Source organism: Abrus precatorius, unplaced genomic scaffold (assembly GCF_003935025.1).
Source record: "Abrus precatorius isolate BTA unplaced genomic scaffold, Abrus_2018 Scaffold5, whole genome shotgun sequence".
Taxonomy (NCBI): Eukaryota; Viridiplantae; Streptophyta; class Magnoliopsida; order Fabales; family Fabaceae; genus Abrus; species Abrus precatorius.
In genome coordinates, this window is record NW_020874395.1 from 3,775,854 (window position 1) to 3,794,470 (window position 18,617).

Genomic DNA, 18,617 nt, shown 5'->3' on the forward strand with positions numbered 1-18,617 from the left:
TCTACCTTTGATTCTCTTTACCATGACCTATGTTCTTTATCACATGTTTGCAAAATTTTTACAATAATCTTATCTTCACACTAACCAATTTTTATTACATTGTTTAGGCTTGGAAGATGTTAAAATTGGAGAAAAAGTTGTAAATAGGGAGTATGTTGTGTTCATTTTATCTTTTACTGCAATCTTTATATATGATTTGTAAATACTAACTTTGAACGAGATCATTTTTACAAGTATTTAAAAATAAGGATGTTTTTTGGGTTTTTTTTTGTTTTTTGTATCATGCTAAGCGTTTTTTTTTAGATTGTATATTCAATTTTTTAAAATTCATTTAACATAATAAAATATTTATTATTAACAATTATAATATTTTCTTTTTTAAAATTTATAAAATTTCTTAAATTACAAATAGTCATATAATATATGTTAAATTATTTAAAAAATTAGTTTAATGATAGAAAAAAAATTATTAGCTTTTGAAATCCTATCCTACCATTTTTAAACTTATTTGCTTTATTGTTGTTTTTAGCATGAATTTTTTAATTACTTAAATTATGAAAATTTTATAAATAAAATCTTTGCAGATATTATAATGCAGATTGAAGATTGTGTCGTCTAAGTAAATAGATATTAAGATATCAATTAATATAAACTTATGAATGCTCATCCATTTTTTATTCTTTAGTGTTTTTCTCAAGTTTTATTCTTTAGATAGTCATAGTTAAATTTGTTGATTTATAGCGTTACATACCTCACCCTTTATAGTTTGTTTGGCCAAAAGGCCAAGTTGCTTGTTGACTGAAAAATTGTGTTGAAAAATGTGTTTAACCCATATAGATTAAAAGTTGCTTGTTGACTGAAAAATTGCTTGTTGAAAAATGAGGAGAAATAAAAATAAATTTATTTTTAAAATAAAAAAAATTATAACATTGAGACAAATTTACTTAATTTAATGATGTTATCTTTTGTAGTGCTTTCTTGGCCCCTATCAATTTAGTAACAAAATTAGCAAGAAGTTTTCCTTTGATCGCATTTCAAATGCAATGGTGTATTCAAACAATTATATGGTCCACCAAGTCATTTTACCTACCAGGTCAAGATTGTCAACATTTGAGAGGCCAATGTATGTTTCAGGCTTTTGAACGTGGCTTCACATGCTGGAGTCCACTTAAAATTGGCATATACTTCAGCAAGGTTATGACTCTTCCGTTCAACTCTTCCCTCAAAGACTTGGCTCATAATGGCCCTAACCGTTTTTAATCAAAATGGCATAACCTTGTAGTAATATACCCTTATCCATGAATGACAGAAATTGATATCCAGAGCAGTTATCAACTAACCTGTCATTGTTCATTTGTCACTGTTTTTTCACCAGAACCACGTTACTGGCTTGATGGAGGGATTTGTAGTCAACTTGTGGCAACAAAAATTTGGGTCAATACCTAGCATATCTATGAAAATCCATGCAAACAAATCTTTATTAGTTGTTAGGAGCTTTTTTAAACGTGCCTCTAAATCCTGATCAAGGTTGACCACAATCGAAGTGCACTTCTTAGGTTTTGGTCTGAGCTGAAGAGGAATAGTTTTCCCTTTTGACCATGGTCATTTGAGTCCAAGCTCCTACTCCAGGCTTCGAGGTCCATTATTTACACATTACGGGCATTGAGGGAGGTTTGTTTAGGCTTCAACCTTTTGCTTGGATATTTCCCTTTGAAATTTTGAAGGCTAAGATTGTACCAATTTTGAGCCATTCATTGATCCTTTCTTATTGTAATTACGTTGCCTTCATCTGTTGCAAATTTTGCTACAAGGTATTATTTTAGATGATCACTCTTAGTGCATCGAGAGAATGTCGGCCCAATGTTACTTTGTAAGGACTGTAACAATCAACTATCAAGAATTTAGTCTTCATAATTTTGGAACTTGACTTATTGTTGAGGGTTAGCCAAGCTTTTGACATAAACCTTTAGCTATATCTAGTCCCCGATAAATGCAATAAGGTCTTCGTAGTGAGGATGAGGTCGACATTTGTGAATTCCATCTTCTTAAAGACATCATAACACAAAATCTCCACTGAACTCCATTGATTGATGAATACTTTGCCAACATTAACATTGGGGATTAATGTATGGATAACAAAGGGTTGTTATGATCCTGAATCATTTATCCAAAGTTTTCATAACTTTTGGTGATTGTAGGAGTTCACTTTTTAAGGGACTTCTTGTCGGGGGTCCATATGATCATCACTTCTCTCGTCTTTGACCGCATATCCATCCGCATATCCATCCTCCAACAAAAGCTTCAACAATTACATTTCTCACAAGTTTTAAAAAAATATCTTTTAATAATAAAATATTTTAAAAAAAAATAAGAGGAATCATTATTAAAGTTTGTTAAAAAAAACTTTGAAAAACTTTAAAAATTTAATTTTTGAAACCAAAAATAAATTTAAGAGTCATTTATGTGTAGAAAGATATTAGTATCTAATAACATCTGTTCAAATAACAATTATTTTAAATTTATTATATAAATTTATTATAATTTTAAAAATATTTATTTAACCTATAAAAAATAATTATTACTATTTTTATTTCAAAGAAAGATAATTTATTTATTGAAATATTAATTTATATCTTAGAAAAGAGTAAAAAAAATATTTTGAAAATTGTTTTCACTTGACGAGGTCTGATTCACGCTCTTACATATTTCGAGTGCAATAGAGAACTCAAAGTCACATAATTCTATCATAAAAATTATGAAATTATTTTATTAATTTGAAATTTATAAGATTTTAAAGGAAGGAAATCATTTTAAGATTAATTATATTTTTTAAAAAAATAATTTATATATTTTAGAATACAAGATAGCACAATTATACATGTTATCTCACGATAAATAACGTAAAAAGCAAAGGAAAATCACACATTCATATTGTAAGTTATTGCAAAAGAGTGTGGTAATTAAGACTAAATATTTTAATTTATAAAAAAGTATTTTTAATATATATTTAAATATAAAATTTGATATTGAAAAAATTTAAAACAATGTAAGCTATATACAAATCTCTCGTAACTTATTTGTCGATTGAAAGGAATATAAATTGCACATTTGTATTGCAAAACATTATATAATAAAATGGAGAAGTAGACATAAGTAGTCAAATATTTAGTTATTTAATTTATTAAAGTTAGAAATATGATTTAAAACCTTGTCTCCCCTTTCCTCCGTTCCCCTCTTCTCCCGCAACTCCCCTTGCCTATATTTTAATATGTTGTTATTATTATTATTATTATTATTATTATTCATGAGAGATAGAAGATACAACTAAAGAAGCCAAATATTTACATAATATGTTTTTGTATATTTACTTATTTGATAATCATTATTCATTTATATCAAAAGATTTATTAATTTTAAATAAGAGAGTTGCATCAGGATCAAATAAAATGATGTTTACTTTATAAAAAAATAAGAATAATAATATAAATACAATAATAATAAAATAGAGTAAAATAAATAGATTAGTTATTTACATTGTTAAAATAAAAATATATACTCATAATATGAAATTAAATATACAAATATATATAATACACAACGTAAGTAATCAATATAAGATTTCATTGAAAAGATTTTGAGATTTTGTCTAATTTCTAAAATCTAAATCAAGAATAGTATATTATATTCACAAGCGAAAGGAATAGGTTCTAAGGTCATGTCATATCGCACACAACTTATGATGCAAATAAATAATATAATGTGCGTATATATCTTTTCGTGACTCACACTTACATCTAGAAATTCCAGTTTTATATCCTCTCTTTCGAACAAAGGAAAACAACACTAGTTAAGAGCAATGGAAGAAGGTATAATGTTAAAAAAAAAGTATTACTAAGTCTAGTAAATCTTACTCGAAGATTGGAGAAGTTATGCTATTAGTCTCAACTTGTGAAGAGAGTAGATATGGGAGTTATAAAGAGATTGCAGTTTCCATACAGAAACTACAAGTTCAAAAAAAATGGTGACTTTGGAACTTTTATTTACATTTTGTGTGAGACAGAAGAAGGGGCATCTATTTGACATCTTTCTCCTCTCTTTTTTTTTTGTCTCAGTTTCTTTTTTAAATTCCCTCCTTCTTTCTTTGTTCTTATTTTCTTTTTTCTATTATTCCACCCTCCTCTTCCAAGAGAACTCTCTCTTCCTCTTTTAAAGACCAAGCACAAGTACTTTTCTAATCAAGGCTAAAATTCCAACGTAAGAAAACTCTCCCCTCCCCTACTGATCAATCTCTTCCTCTGCAATTTTATCTTTAGTCTCCTTCAAGTCAAGTATTACTCCTCCATTTTTGGCTTTTTTCTTTTTTCTTTTCTGTGTCATGTAAAAAACTCATAGAGAAAGAAAAGGATAGTGTGCAGTTTTCTTTATCTAGCACTATCCTTTTCTTTCTCTAGCCAACTTCCGCTACTAACACTTCTACAAATTCAGTCTCAATTAAAGAGTGCAAGTGACAAACATACAATAATAAGGCATCATCTTACACATGCATATTTCTTTTATTTTTTTAATATTATTTATTTTTTATTTTAATTTCAAAAATAAACTCCAAATAAAATTTTAAGTATTTACAGTCATAACACACGGTGGAGTGTGATTTCTTTTGTCCCTTTGCTCTCCATCTCACTCTTGTTCCCAAATTGGACCTCTTGTTTTTCAATGATTGTAATCGTCTCTAGATTCCTTAAATCAATGTCAGTAATGCCCTTCATTCTTAATGGGGCTTTAGTGTTCATTGTAGGGTCAAAAAATTCTGTTGAAGTCTGCCTTTTCTAATGAACTGCTCAATGACGTTCTTTAGTTCATGGACTCATCCATAGTATGACTATAACTATTATGAAAGGCTCAATATTTGGATTGTCTTTCTGGTTTTGCTTATGAAGGGATGTAGGTCAAGGGATGGAAGCAAACCTGTGTGCATCACATCTTGGTATATCTAGCTTGGCAGTGTTTAGTGGATCATATGTATCGACACATCCTTTTGTAATTTTTAGGATGTTCACCTCTAGCATTGAGATCCACCCTAGCCTCAAAAGGTATATTTTCCTACCTATGTATTTGGCTGCTTTGGACCTAAATTCCTTAATCGTCCTTAGTTCATTTTTCGCTAGTGAAAGTGCAAACAAGGTTTCCTTTTTAACAAATTACAGTATAGAGCTGGATTATTTCTAATATATATGTGACCAAAGTTGTCACTCTGTAAAATGATTTTTAGTCCTTTTGCTTAATTCTTTCCTAGCATGCATGAGGTTTAAGGAGCTTCTCTCCATAGTAGTCAACAGCGGCCGCTATTGCGATGGAGCAACATAATGCCACAATGTAGACCTAATAGCATCGCATTTTAGGGGAGCAATTGTTGCACCACGAATAATAGCAAAAAATGTCAGAAATTGTAGTTGTCACAACCATTATTTTATCCTTTCTAAAATTTCAAACTTGCCCTTTATTTTTCAACATTGGGCAACTTTTAAGGGGAGCAATCTTGGGATTTCGCCCCCTATTTTCTTATCCTCTCCCTCCCTCTTTTGCAAGCTTTAGCTTCTCATTTTATGTCTCTTTTTTCTTTCTCCTTTCATTTCATTTCATCTCTGTTTTTTACATTTTTATTGCTTCTATTGACCTTTATCTCTAGCAAGGCTTCTGACGAGACAGGGACATTCTCCAGTTATCTTATTCATCTTTAATGAAGCCTTCAGCGTGACCCAAATTGTTTTGAGTCATCTTCTTCATCCCTATTCATCTTCTACAAGTTTAGCAAAACTTCCAATATCACCTACATATTTTTCGGTCATATTCTACATCTCCAACAAACTTGCACATTTCTTAGTGACTAAACATTTTTTTTCTTATTTTTCTTCTCTATTTTTTAATTTCTTTCTCTGTTTTGATTATCCTACTTTGTCCTATTTCAAATTTCAAAGCTTAAAGTAGTAGCAATGGTTGTGCTTGCCAATCAGTCACAAGGAGCTGCCTCTATTTCAATTTCTTCATATGCATAAATGAAGTCATTGGGAAATAATTTAGATATATATTGACAATAGAACAGTTTAAAAGACATAAACAATAAAAAGTTTGTTACATGTAACTTTTGTAGAAAAACAACTACCGACAGTATTAGCTAAGCAAAGAAACATTAGATAAAAGTGAAGGGAGATGTTGATAGTTGTCCAATGATTCTTAAAAAGACAAAAGAAACATTAATAGCATGTCATGAGAAGAAAAAATATGAAAAAGAGATGTATTCACTTTAGCTTGATGATGAGGAAAAAAAGGTGCAAGAAATTCCAAATATTCATAGTGAAAAAAGATATGCAACTTCTAGTGTTGCATCAGCTTATGTTAGTGGTTGTATTGCCACCAAAAAATGTCAAGGGTCCCTAGGATTTATTATGGTTGAAGAGTTCAAAACCAAACATCAAATTAGCAAAGACAAAAGGACAAAGTAGTATAAATGATGCTTGTGTCAAGGAGGCAAGAGCAAGAACAATTCAATATATAGAGTGATTCCTTTGTAGGAATGAAATTGCTTCCAATGTTGTGCGCTCAAAAAGTTTCAAATTAATGGTTAAAGCTATTAGAAACTAAGGTCCGCACCTAAAGCCTCCTAGTTATTGTGAGTGTGGAATTTCTCTTCTTAAAAAAGAAAAGTGTGAATGTTTAATTATGTTAGATGCATGGAAGGATTAAAAAAATAGAATATTGATCAAATTCTTAGTAAATTATCCAACTGGTTCTATATTTATGGAGAGCATTGATGCATCTACTTATATGAAAATTGAAAAAAAAGTTGTTTGAGCTCTTGGATAGTTTTATTAAGGAGATTGGAGGGAAAAATGTTGAGCAATTTGATCCGAAAAGAGGAAAAAAGGAGTCCTTGTCCAAAAAAATGCCTTGAGAAAGGGCAAATGTATAGAACCTTTCAACGAGATAGTGCTTTTTTAACTCTTTCAAAATGGAATCTATTCCAAACATATATACCATGGTTCCAAGTAATTACTAACAATGGAAGTAATTACATGTTAGTCATTAAGAATTGTTTTTAACTCTAAAATAATATCATTTAAACAATTTGTATTCATATTTTATTAGTTTTTAATTTTAGACTATGCAATTTAATTTTAGGTAAATTGTTACAAGCTAAAAGATCATATTTATTTTGGACTCTATGTGTTGCACATTATATTGAACATTATGAGGAGGTTCATAAATAAAGCTGATTTTGGATAGATATGGAGTGACAAGATTTGTCACAACATTTCTCATATTAAAAAGGTTGCAAAATAAAATAAAAAAAAAAAAAACCTTAGAAAAATGTTCAATTTTGACGAGTAGTTAAAGTCCAAAATAACCAAAGAAGCTAAAGGAAAAAGGGTAACAAATGATATGTTTATGCCTTCTTTTCATAATGTTGTTGTTTTCAGGCTTAAAGCTATAGGGCCACTTGCGCAAATTCTAAGGCTTGTTGTTGATGAAAGAAAGCCTACAATAGGTTACATATATGAAGCAATTAATAGAGCTAAAGAAAGCATTCAAAGAAAATGCAAGTAAATATAAGGAAATTTTTGCTATAATTGATAAAAGATGGGAGTATTAGCTTCAACATCCATTGCATGTTGCAAGTCATTATCTGAATTCTCAAAAAAAATTATAGAAATAAATTTATTGAGAGGCTATGTACAAGTAAAAATGATGTAGATAATGCTACAGTGCATTTGTTAGCATATAAAAGAGCTGAAAATCTCTTTGGTTAAGTGGAGCAAGACAAAGAGCTACAATGGCTCCTAGTAAGACATTGTTTAACTTTCATTGTAATGTAATTACATAGATATAAAGGCCTAATAAGTTATTACATAACTTGCAGCTGTATAGTGGAAGAGTTATGAAGTACTGATCTAACATATTTTATATTTATATTTATAGTTTTATTTTGGTTTTGATTTCTAAACACTTTTCATATGCTTTATTTTGAGAGTTTATACCACTTTCTAATTATTTGAATAAATTGGGATTATTACAAATAAATGTTTTAATTTCGTATTTTCAATTATTCTAACTTTTGCCTACTTTTTTTGCTATAACTTTTTTTTATAGATATCTTTTTTAACTTATTCTAATTGCATTAGATTCTAAACATCCAGGACTTCAAAATACATATATGAATCGCTAGATTTGGAATTACTTTCCATTTTCTATAATTTTTTGAAGTTGAGACAGATTTACTAATCTTATTGCAGGATTGCATTTGGACCCTTATTATTTAATAATTGTATTTGTATTTTTAAATATAATTAAGGCCCAAATTTTGGCCATTTAACTCTTAATAAGAATCTTTATTTTTACCTTCTCTCAAATTCTCTCATATTTCTCTCATTTTTACTTGAGTTAAGTGCTTCGAGGGAATGCTAAACGTCTCATTCAATTCGCAGCATTCAGATGATGTAAATTCAATTTGAGTTTTGAGCCAATTGCTCTGAGTTTATTCTCTTTTTCTCTAATCTCATATTTGTGTATTGTAATTGTGATTAAATTTTCTACGGTTAAAATTCAAATTAGGATTTGATTGATAGTCTGATTTAATAATTAATTCAAATTAAGTTAAATGATAATTTAATTTAATTTAATTTGTAATCCAGTTCGATTAGGTTATAACCACAGAAAATTTAATCGCAATACACAAATATAATATTAGATAAAATGAGAATAAACTCAGAGCAATTGGCCCAAAACTTAATTTGGATTTACATCAACTAGATTCTGCGAATTGAATGAGAGGTTTAGCTTTCTATCAAATCACTTAACTCAAGTGAGAACGAGAGAAATATGGAAGAATTCGAGAGAAAGTAAAAATAAAAATTCATATTAAGAGTCAAATTTCAAAAACTCAAAGTATCAAAATTGCACATACTAATTCAGAACCGTATAAGTCTATTTATAGGTTCTAATTAACATAAACCAAATGGCCTAAATTTAGGCCTCAATCATATCTAAAAGCTTAAATACAATTATTAAATAATAAGGGTCCAAATGCAATCCTACAACAAGATTTAATAAATCTACCTCAACATCAAATAATTAGAGAAAATAGAAAGCAACTCTAAATCCATGGATGTAGCCTTATAGGATATATGTTATGATGGAGTAACGATTTCAATGAATTATTCCTATTATCGCATATTTTCATAAATGGAGTTGGTAAAACAATTTTACAAGAGTTAAGTATTTGACTTCAGATGAAGCAATGGATGTAGCCTTATTGCAGCAACATCAAGTTTGAAGGCACCCTTAGTGTCTATTTGTATAAATTTAAAAACGTGGTTAGTCAAATCTTAATCACATTATAAAAACTCAGTTCATCTTAATCACGTTATAAACTCAGGTCAACGCCAACAATTTATTTTATCTTTCTACGATAGGGTTTGAAATGTCTAAGAAGCTCCAACAGGTTTACAAATAGCCCTTCATTAATTGAATCAAAATCCTTAAATGTAAGAGGTATATTTTGTTAATTTTACGGTAAGAAAAATCACGTTGGTATGTGTACGTATAAGTATAAATATACTCTTAACTTAATAACATTATACCATTATTTTAACAATATTTAAACCTGAAAAGTCATACTTCAGTGTGGTATGTATCTAAAATGAATTTTACTATTATCTAAATAGGATTTATCATGTTAAAATTACTTTTCTAGTAAATGCTTTTAAATATAAATCAATTCACTCAAATTCTCTTTTAACTAAAGTCAGCTCTACAAATCAAATTAATCCAGAACTAAGTTTATAAAATGCGTTTAAAAACACAACAAAAATACTATTAACTTAAATTAAATACAAAAATTATAATTAATAGTATTGATATAAACAGAAATCCATAAAATTTTGAAAGCGAATCCAAACATACTAAAATTCTAATACAAATAAATGTGACGTCTAACTGTTATGCCTATCATGGAATTATTTATCATGTTTTATTTGGAAAGTTTTCAATTTTTTATTTTGATATAATTGTATATTGTTAAAAAAATAACAATATTACATTTTTAGTGTAAAATTCATTACTATACATGCTATGAAAATTCCAAAAGAATAACGTAAATATAAAAATATTTTCATTGTAAATAATATAATAACTCACTGCACTTCATAACCATAATATATATAATAATAATTATGATTATGTCATGCCAAAAATAAATTGGATCTAAGAGAAAAAAACGAAGTTTGACCTGGAAATGCATGTGCACTGCTACTCTGCCTATATATTTTATGTTTCCCATCTTTTTCTATATTATCACTTCAAATGGACAAAGAAAGAGCTGAAAGCATTTTCATCCACAAATTTAAAAAATTCATAATTTTATAGCACTAATTCAAATTATCAAAACATAGAATAATAGTAATACAAGACATCAATCATTATTTTTTGTGAGTAGACATAAAACAAATATCTATTGAGTATCTTTTGCTTGAAATTTAAGCATATGTTGATTAGATTTTGACACAGTTAAACATATTCTGAGTGCTCTGACAGTGAATATCTTCCAAATATGTTGGATTCCGATAAGATTTTAACGTTAATGAAGATGGTATCTATTCTCTTTTTGCTTTTGTTCTTCGGACCAATTCATGGAAATAATCAAATTCAGCAATGGTGGGCGATGGAATCTACAAGTTGGACTTCCATTTTTTTTCTTTGATTGCAACTATTTGTTCGTTGAATAGAATCCAAGTCCTTGAGCCTATGTTTACTTTTCGGCTGAGTCACTTTCTAAGTTGGAAATTTTGCAACAATTTTCCCCTCACCAACTTTGGTTATAAAATTATTATTAAATTGAATAGCATTAAAAAAACAACATATGTTTTTACTTAAAATCAATATTATTTGCCCAACCATATATTACTATTTTAATACAAATTTTAAGGATACGCTTATATATTCCTATTCACTTGTTAGAATTTAAACTTTTAAAAGTGAGAATAATTAATTTACGAATCCTGCTATTAGTATGAAAGCCATTTCTATTAATTTTACGCAGGAGATTTTTTTTTTCTTTAAAAAAGATAAATTTGTTAATGAATGACACAATTTATTAAGAAAATATGCATTTAGAAGAAAAATAATTATATAAATAATATGTTCAAATCCTAAAGTAACTGTTGTAGGGTAGGTTTTATCTAATCAAATATTTATTGTCACATTAGAAATCATTTATTAATGGAAAAAAATTTAACTACGGATCGTTAAATATTTTTAGTATTATTGTTTAACAAAATTAAAATTTCATTTTTATAATGCATAACAATATTAAATACAAATATTTTATATTGGTGTGTAATCATCATTCTTGGCGACGCTATTTAAATATTCTTTTTCAAAAATTGTTTTTAGAACTAATTTAATTAAAAACATTTTAAATAAAAATAAGCACATGAGATAATTAATATGTGCTTTAAAAATAATATAAAAATATAAATTAAATTACTTTAAAAGCAATTTTGACGAGAGTTATTAAGAAAATAATTCTTATCAAAATTACTCTGTAATAATTAGAATAACTTATCACCGCTTATATAAAAAATAAATTGAAATTATAGTTAAATTAAAATAATAAAAAACGACATTAATTCTACTTTACCAGTTTTTAAATCATAATCATTTTGATGTCCGATAACACTTTAGGTTCTTTCTGTCTTCTATAAAACATGTTTAGACCTTTATAATGTAATTAATATTCCATCATTATTATTTAAATACTTATATTTACACGAAAACAAATGCCTCATACATGTAAGTAACTAAAGTCTAGGTTTTATTAACTAAAATTCTAGAATATTGATAAAGAAATTAAAATTAATTTTTTGAAAAATAAAAACATCTTCAAAATCGTGGCTAACATTGATCATTCATTCTTTTACATGTTATTTTTCCCTTGTTTATTTATTATATCTCTAATTTGCGGCTGATACACAAAATAAACATGCAAAGGAGCTTTTCGCTAACATTTTGAAGGTGGTGAAATCACCATAATAAACACCTTTTGGCATTATTGTGGAAATCTAAGCCATTCACCAAAGATATCTAAGACTTATTGGTAGGGCTTGAGCACCCCATTCCTTCTTATCTTTAATATTAAATAATAAATATTGAGATATGAGTTGGAAATTAAATATTTTATAATTTTTTAAATAAATATAGAAACTTATTCAATTCTTTTTTACTGCGTTATGGCCATTGAATAAGACAGAAAAATCTTTTTAAATAAATCTTTGTTATTCTTCCATATCCATCAAGTGGGGGAGACAATCACATCCCTCATAAAGTTAACTTCAAATATTTTTATTAAAATAGTAAAACGATGGGATATGTTCCCTTTCTATCAACCAAACAAAAGAACCAAGTAAAGGAGACGTATGAATAATGAAATGAAAGTGCAATTGATGAGATCGACGTGAAAGTTTCTCCCATCATAATAGAGAGGAAGGAGAACAATGCACACTAGTCTTAGTCACATAATTCTCATATATACTAAATACATGATTGGGAAATTTTAATTAAGTAATTATAACTATAATTAAGTCTTTAAAAATATTTTTATTTAGTTTTTTATTAATTTTATTAATTTATTCTATTATTTATTTATATAATAGTCGAGTTATTTTACCTAATTTAGATTAAAAAATTAAATTTTAATTTTAAAATATAAAACTTTATATCATTATTAACATTAATTTTGTGTCATGATATATGAATCTAGTTAGATATTGTTGTATTCACATATAATAAAAGAAATTATACATAAACATTTTTATCTCTTATTGTTTAAACATATACCCATTACAAAAATATTATAAAAATATAAAAGAGAGAACTATAATGGACCTAAAAGTTGTTGATAACACATTTTAAAAGATAATATTAATATAATTACAGTGATCATGATATTGATTTATTAGGAAGCTGAAGCTTTCATTTTCAACCAATCTTATTATTATTTTAAAAAATTTAGTCTTCGAAGTCTTTTCGCAATAAATTTGCATCTCTGACTATTCAAGGTGTCATTCTTTTCCAACCAGACCTTTTCAATGGAATCTGGAAGCATTTGGGAAGGAGATTCGTGTTTTCCATCACGCTGATTGAAATTTTCTGTCATTTATTACCGAATAAAGCTCATTACCACTAAGATTATGAAAATATGTTTTATTCAGATTCAGAATAACTTCTAACAAATTGGATTCCATCATTTCGAAAATTTAATATTAAGATTAATCCATATCTATTTGGATGCAAATGTTGCAATTGGGAATATGTGCACACTTAAATGTATGATTGATTGATGATTGACAAAGAGCGTGGAAGCAACAAATAATTAATTACAACCATTTGATAAGTTTGATGGTTAAGGTATAGACCAAACTTGCTAATCTTCCTAGTAAAATCAGAAAACAAAAATAATCAAATTTTAAACGTAAATTCTGATAGTTCTAACGTTTTGTGTGTTAATTAACCCACTTGCAACCCTTGATAGCACATGATGTTATTCTGTCAAAATCAATTTGAAGTCTTTCAACACGGGACGTTTGTATCAAAAGTAAATTAATGGAACCAACTTGACTTAAAGCTAGATAGAGAAACATGGCCAATCCAAGGCACATGAAAATTATTCTTGATCTCATTTGCAAAATGTGAGATTTTACACTTTTTCTAATTTATGCACACGCTCATTGTTCAACACAAAATCTCACTTGCATTTCTAGTAAATGTAACAAACATAACATTGCATAATTTCATTTCATTGATTGCAGAGTTGCACCAGATTACAGAATTCTCTAATTTGTACAAAAGTTGATGAATTCTGTTGTCTTTCTCTACTTTAGAACACGGCAGCTTTTAGTCTCCTTCCCAACTCCTTCCTGAATAGAAAAAATGACCACTTTTTTGTTAGCATAAAATCTAAGCAAATGCTTCCTATGTCACATATGCTAATAAATTAATGAATAAAAAGTTTTGTTTACCTCATGAGTTGCCTATCAAAGCCTGAAGCAGCTAAGAGCCCTCTATTCTCTTCAGCCCTTCTCAGGAGGTAAGGCATAACCATATCCACTGGTCCAAAGGGCATATACTTGCTAACTTGAAAACCTGCATTGCTCAAACCAAAGGAAAGTGCCTCTGACATTCCATATAGCTGTGCAAATTCTAGCTTGTGGTTCACCTTTCCAATCCCCACTTCATGTGCTTTTGCAGCAGCCAATTGTCCTACACACAACATTTTCACATCATGTAAGACACATGAATCAGGATGCTGAATTTTTTAAGTTGTGCTAGTTATATGTTTTTTTTAATGTATTCTTTATTTTAACTAAAATTTATTAAATTTCTAATTTAATTTTAGTGCATTATTATTGTAAAAAATTTAATATTGTCAACCAATTAAAATACACCGTAGATATGACTTCTATAATAATATATATTAAGTACCTGATTCAATATTATGGGTTGCAAGAACAACTGAGCCAGGTCCATTGGCAATCTTCTCAAGCATAAATGAGGAACAATCATTGAAGCAATTGTGTGTGTCCTGAATGGTATTGTGAATTGGGGAGGCATACCCAAAAGACTCTGCCAATTTACTCTCTGTGGACATGTAAGCACCCCTAACCAATTTGAAGCCCATTGGAACACCCATTTTATCTGCTGCCTTTGTTGCCAGCAACAACCTCTCCTTGGCATCTTTCAAGTAAGTTTGAATGGTTCCAAACACAATTGGGTTGTTGTCCTTGTTGTGCATGATGGAAGAAGAGTATGTGAAGTAATCAATGGCTGGCTGAACCGTAGTGTGTTCAGCATCAACCAACAGAGGAATATTGGCTTCCACACATTTTTGACAAAGTTCAAGTAGTCTTTGGTTGGCAAGTTCAAGATCACTCTCTTCCTCTGGAGTCAGTGGCTCAGGTCTTTTCTGTGTGTGGTACAATGGGCTAGATTCAGCAAATATTGGGAGGGAATCTTGCTTCCATGGCAAAACAAAAGAAGGGTCTTTCTCTTGCCATCTTAATAAATCACTAAGTCTTTCTAGCAATGCCATGGGACATATTGCAGTGATTTTCACAATGACAAAGCTTACCTATCAGATCAAAATTAAATAATTAGAGCCACAAGTTAAACACTACACAACAACAAATAAAAACAAATGAAAAATACAAGCAAACAAGCACATTAACCACATGACCTACCAACAGAAGGCTAAAATAATTGACAATGAAATAATTAAAACTAGTTAGGAAATGTAAAAGAAGAACCAACTCAGCCATGGTCCATTTCAAGCACTGTGACATGACATGGCATTAACTTTTTCCTCCAAGGGCAAAAAATCAAATTTAAACACAAATTTCCAAATTTCATTACTGAGCCAAGGCATGTGAAGAGGCAACAATGGCAAATCTCCAACCCCATTGGCCTTATCTGAGTGGGACCAACATAAGACATCACTCATCATTGCCAAACAAAAATAAAAAAGGGTAGCGTGACCTTAACTGGCATCTCAAGTTGTTGTACTATAGTGCTGATTTGCTGCAATTTATTTATGCATCACTACCCACTTGCCCACTCAATTCACACTCACAGAAAACAACCAAAACTAGCCGCTCCGTACTTACACCATCAGAAGGTCCACACAAACCGTATCTCCTCTACTACATTTTATATAATAATAATAATAATATGGTTATTATTATTAATTTAATTCTATGCACCAGTGACAATACTAATAAAATTAATGATAAAATATTTCTCTCTCTATCAAAATATATTAAATTTTAATTTAGAGCATTTATGATCTCTGTTTTTTTGTAAAAAATAAAATACTATTTTTAAAACAAAAATCATACATACTCTTAGTCTCTATAAAACTATTTTTTTACCGTTACATTTTGAAAAATTATAAATTTTAATCTTCGGTTAATGTTAAATGATAATATGACTCAATCAAATATTGACATCTCGTGAAACTACATCAGTTAAAAACATTTAAAACTTGAAAGAATGTAAAGATTAAATATAAAATATATATATATATATATATATATATATATAAAGGGTAAAATAAAAAATTAATATATTTTAAAGAACTAAAATATATTTATGTCTAAATTTAATGTCACTACAGTCACAGTGAAAATACTGTTTTGAAGATCCTAAATATTCTGAAATAACAATCATAATTGCAGTTTGAAACCTCGTGCAAAATGAAACATTTAAAAAAATTGATTATTAAAATAAAAGCTATACGAAAAGGAATTAACAATGGATCACGAGTGAAGAAGTGCTTACAGAATTCAGAGGAAGCGATTTGCTAACATCAACGGTGTGAAGGAAGCCTTTAAGGTTTCTGTCACATCCATCGTTATCATGCGCATCTTCCACCCCATAAACCAGCATGCCACGTAAGCCAGCGTCGTTCAGAGCCCGAATGCTCCTTCCGGCGTCGGCGGCATCTTCGCCGGCGCAAAAGTGCTCGTAAAACGTCTTGCGCGTTGTGGACATAACCAGATCCTTCAACACTCCCGTTTGGAACAGCTTCGACTTCATCACCCACATTCCCAAATCAACCATGGGCCCCACCGCCGTCGCATGCAGGACGGCGGAGGACCGGAGGAGCCTCGCAGTCGACACAGATGAGAACAGCCTTGCGGGGTCTTCCAAGTTAAGCGCGGCGGAGGAGGGAGCGTGATCTACGGCGGAGGACGGTGGCTTTTCAAAGATCGAGGGCGGGGCGATCACCGTAGTGAGGGTGGGTTGATCGTAGTTGAGTGGCTTGGTTGTGGTGTTGTAACGAACCTTCTTGAGAATTCTTGGAGGGATAACACGGGTTGCCATCAAATGTTGAGGATCACAAGGTTTTGATGACAACGATGATATCTTTTTTGTTCTCGTTAAGGTTGAAGAGGTTGAGGAGGTTAAAGAGGTTGATGGTTTTTTTTTCTCTCTCGAGTGTGCAAATGATGTAAAATGTGGTTTGGTTGAAGTGAGGGTAGGGGGGGGTTTATAGGCGCCAACGTGACTAATTGGGTCGGGTTAACAAAGGAAAGTACAACACTACAATGTTAAGTTGGGTAAGTGCATGGTGCGTGTGATAAGATTAGAGTGGTCAACTTGACTATATTTTTATTCTTGGTAATCATCTTTTATTTTCCCTTATAATAGTTATCTTTTCCTTTTTTTACACTTCATTTTCATATAAAAAAAGGATAGAGATAAATGTTTCCATAAATTATAATTAAAAATTAAGAAAATTGTATTGGGTACGTATTTCTGAGTTGGTAAGTTAAAAGAGGAAATTGGGATGCATGAATTGAGGGTGGAAAGAGTAATAAAATGGGGTGGGAAATAAAGAGATGGAAAGAGAGGAGAGTGGTTGGAAGGTGCTATATTCACGCATGGAGATAGTGTCTTGCAATAATAACATAATGGTTTGAGAGTGAAACATGTGTGGTGTTGAATGCCACGTAGATATGAGTTGGCTAAAGGAGTCGGTGGAATACAAATTGAGGGAAGAGAAGGGCTTGCGTGGATCCACGGTATCATGTTCTTAATTTAAGATGATCTTGTCGTGAGCTGTGTCCAGCACCATAGGATGAGTCAACCATCGCAAATTCAAACACCAACGAAAGACAAATAAATATTAAAATAATTGCCTTTCATTATCTTCGCACTATATCTGGAATATCAAGATTCTGAACGAGTCTATTCAAATTCCTACATCCACTGCTGCTTTATCAGGAAACTTTCATTCAAATAGAATCTCAGATTCTGTATTTTTAAAACATGCCCACGTAATTCATTTCCTTCATGGAAAATCAAATCGTTCAATCCCATTCGTTTTCTCAAACTTCAATCTTATTTTAAACGGATCAAAGTTGCACGTTTTCATTCTACTTTCCTCTCGATCCTTCGTTGTACAAAAAGATTGAATCCGACACCAAATTAATGATTTTATATATGCAAATCTTATTTGAATTTAATATAATAATACAAACTGTATTTAATTTAATTTTAACTCCAAAAATATTTACATTTAAATACAAGTAAAGTACGTGAAAAGCTCGTAATAATGAGATAAATTTTGACTACTGTGGGGACTCTTCTCTGCTACTTTCTAAAATTAGTGGTTTTAGCACCCCTTATCCAAACTCAACACATTAATAACTGTTTTTTTCAATTTAATTTCACATAAAATGCTTAACACATGCTTCTATTATATTGTATTTGTGTTTTTTGAACTTTTTCATATTCCCAGTTTTCATGACTATGATGTGTGTATTTTGGTTCAAAGATATCTAAAAATCAAAGGATTACATATCTGCTGACGTTGCTAAGACACGTTTTATCCATTCCTCTGATTTTTCTTTCTTCATCTTCTAAGAAAAGACATGATAAATTAGGTTGAATTCTAAAAAATGTTAAGTTTATTAATGCTATTACAATTAGCATTAATTAATTAACGTTTATATAATAAAAAATTAATAAATAATATTTCTATTAAAAATTATTATATTAAATATTAT

At 29.6% G+C, this 18,617-nt stretch overlaps 1 protein-coding gene across 1 annotated transcript; it reads right to left on the reverse strand.

The window, feature by feature from the left end:
* Window positions 1-13,778: 13,778 nt before the first annotated feature.
* Window positions 13,779-17,050, reverse strand: LOC113867618 (proline dehydrogenase 2, mitochondrial-like). Its single transcript, XM_027503017.1, has 4 exons — window positions 16,384-17,050; window positions 14,533-15,178; window positions 14,070-14,310; window positions 13,779-13,967 (listed from the first exon to the last, which is right to left on the reverse strand). The coding sequence occupies exons 1-4, from the start codon at window positions 16,927-16,929 to the stop codon at window positions 13,928-13,930; spliced, it is 1,473 nt and encodes a 490-aa protein (XP_027358818.1). The 5' UTR covers window positions 16,930-17,050; the 3' UTR covers window positions 13,779-13,927.
* Between the last annotated feature and the right edge of the window lie 1,567 nt (window positions 17,051-18,617).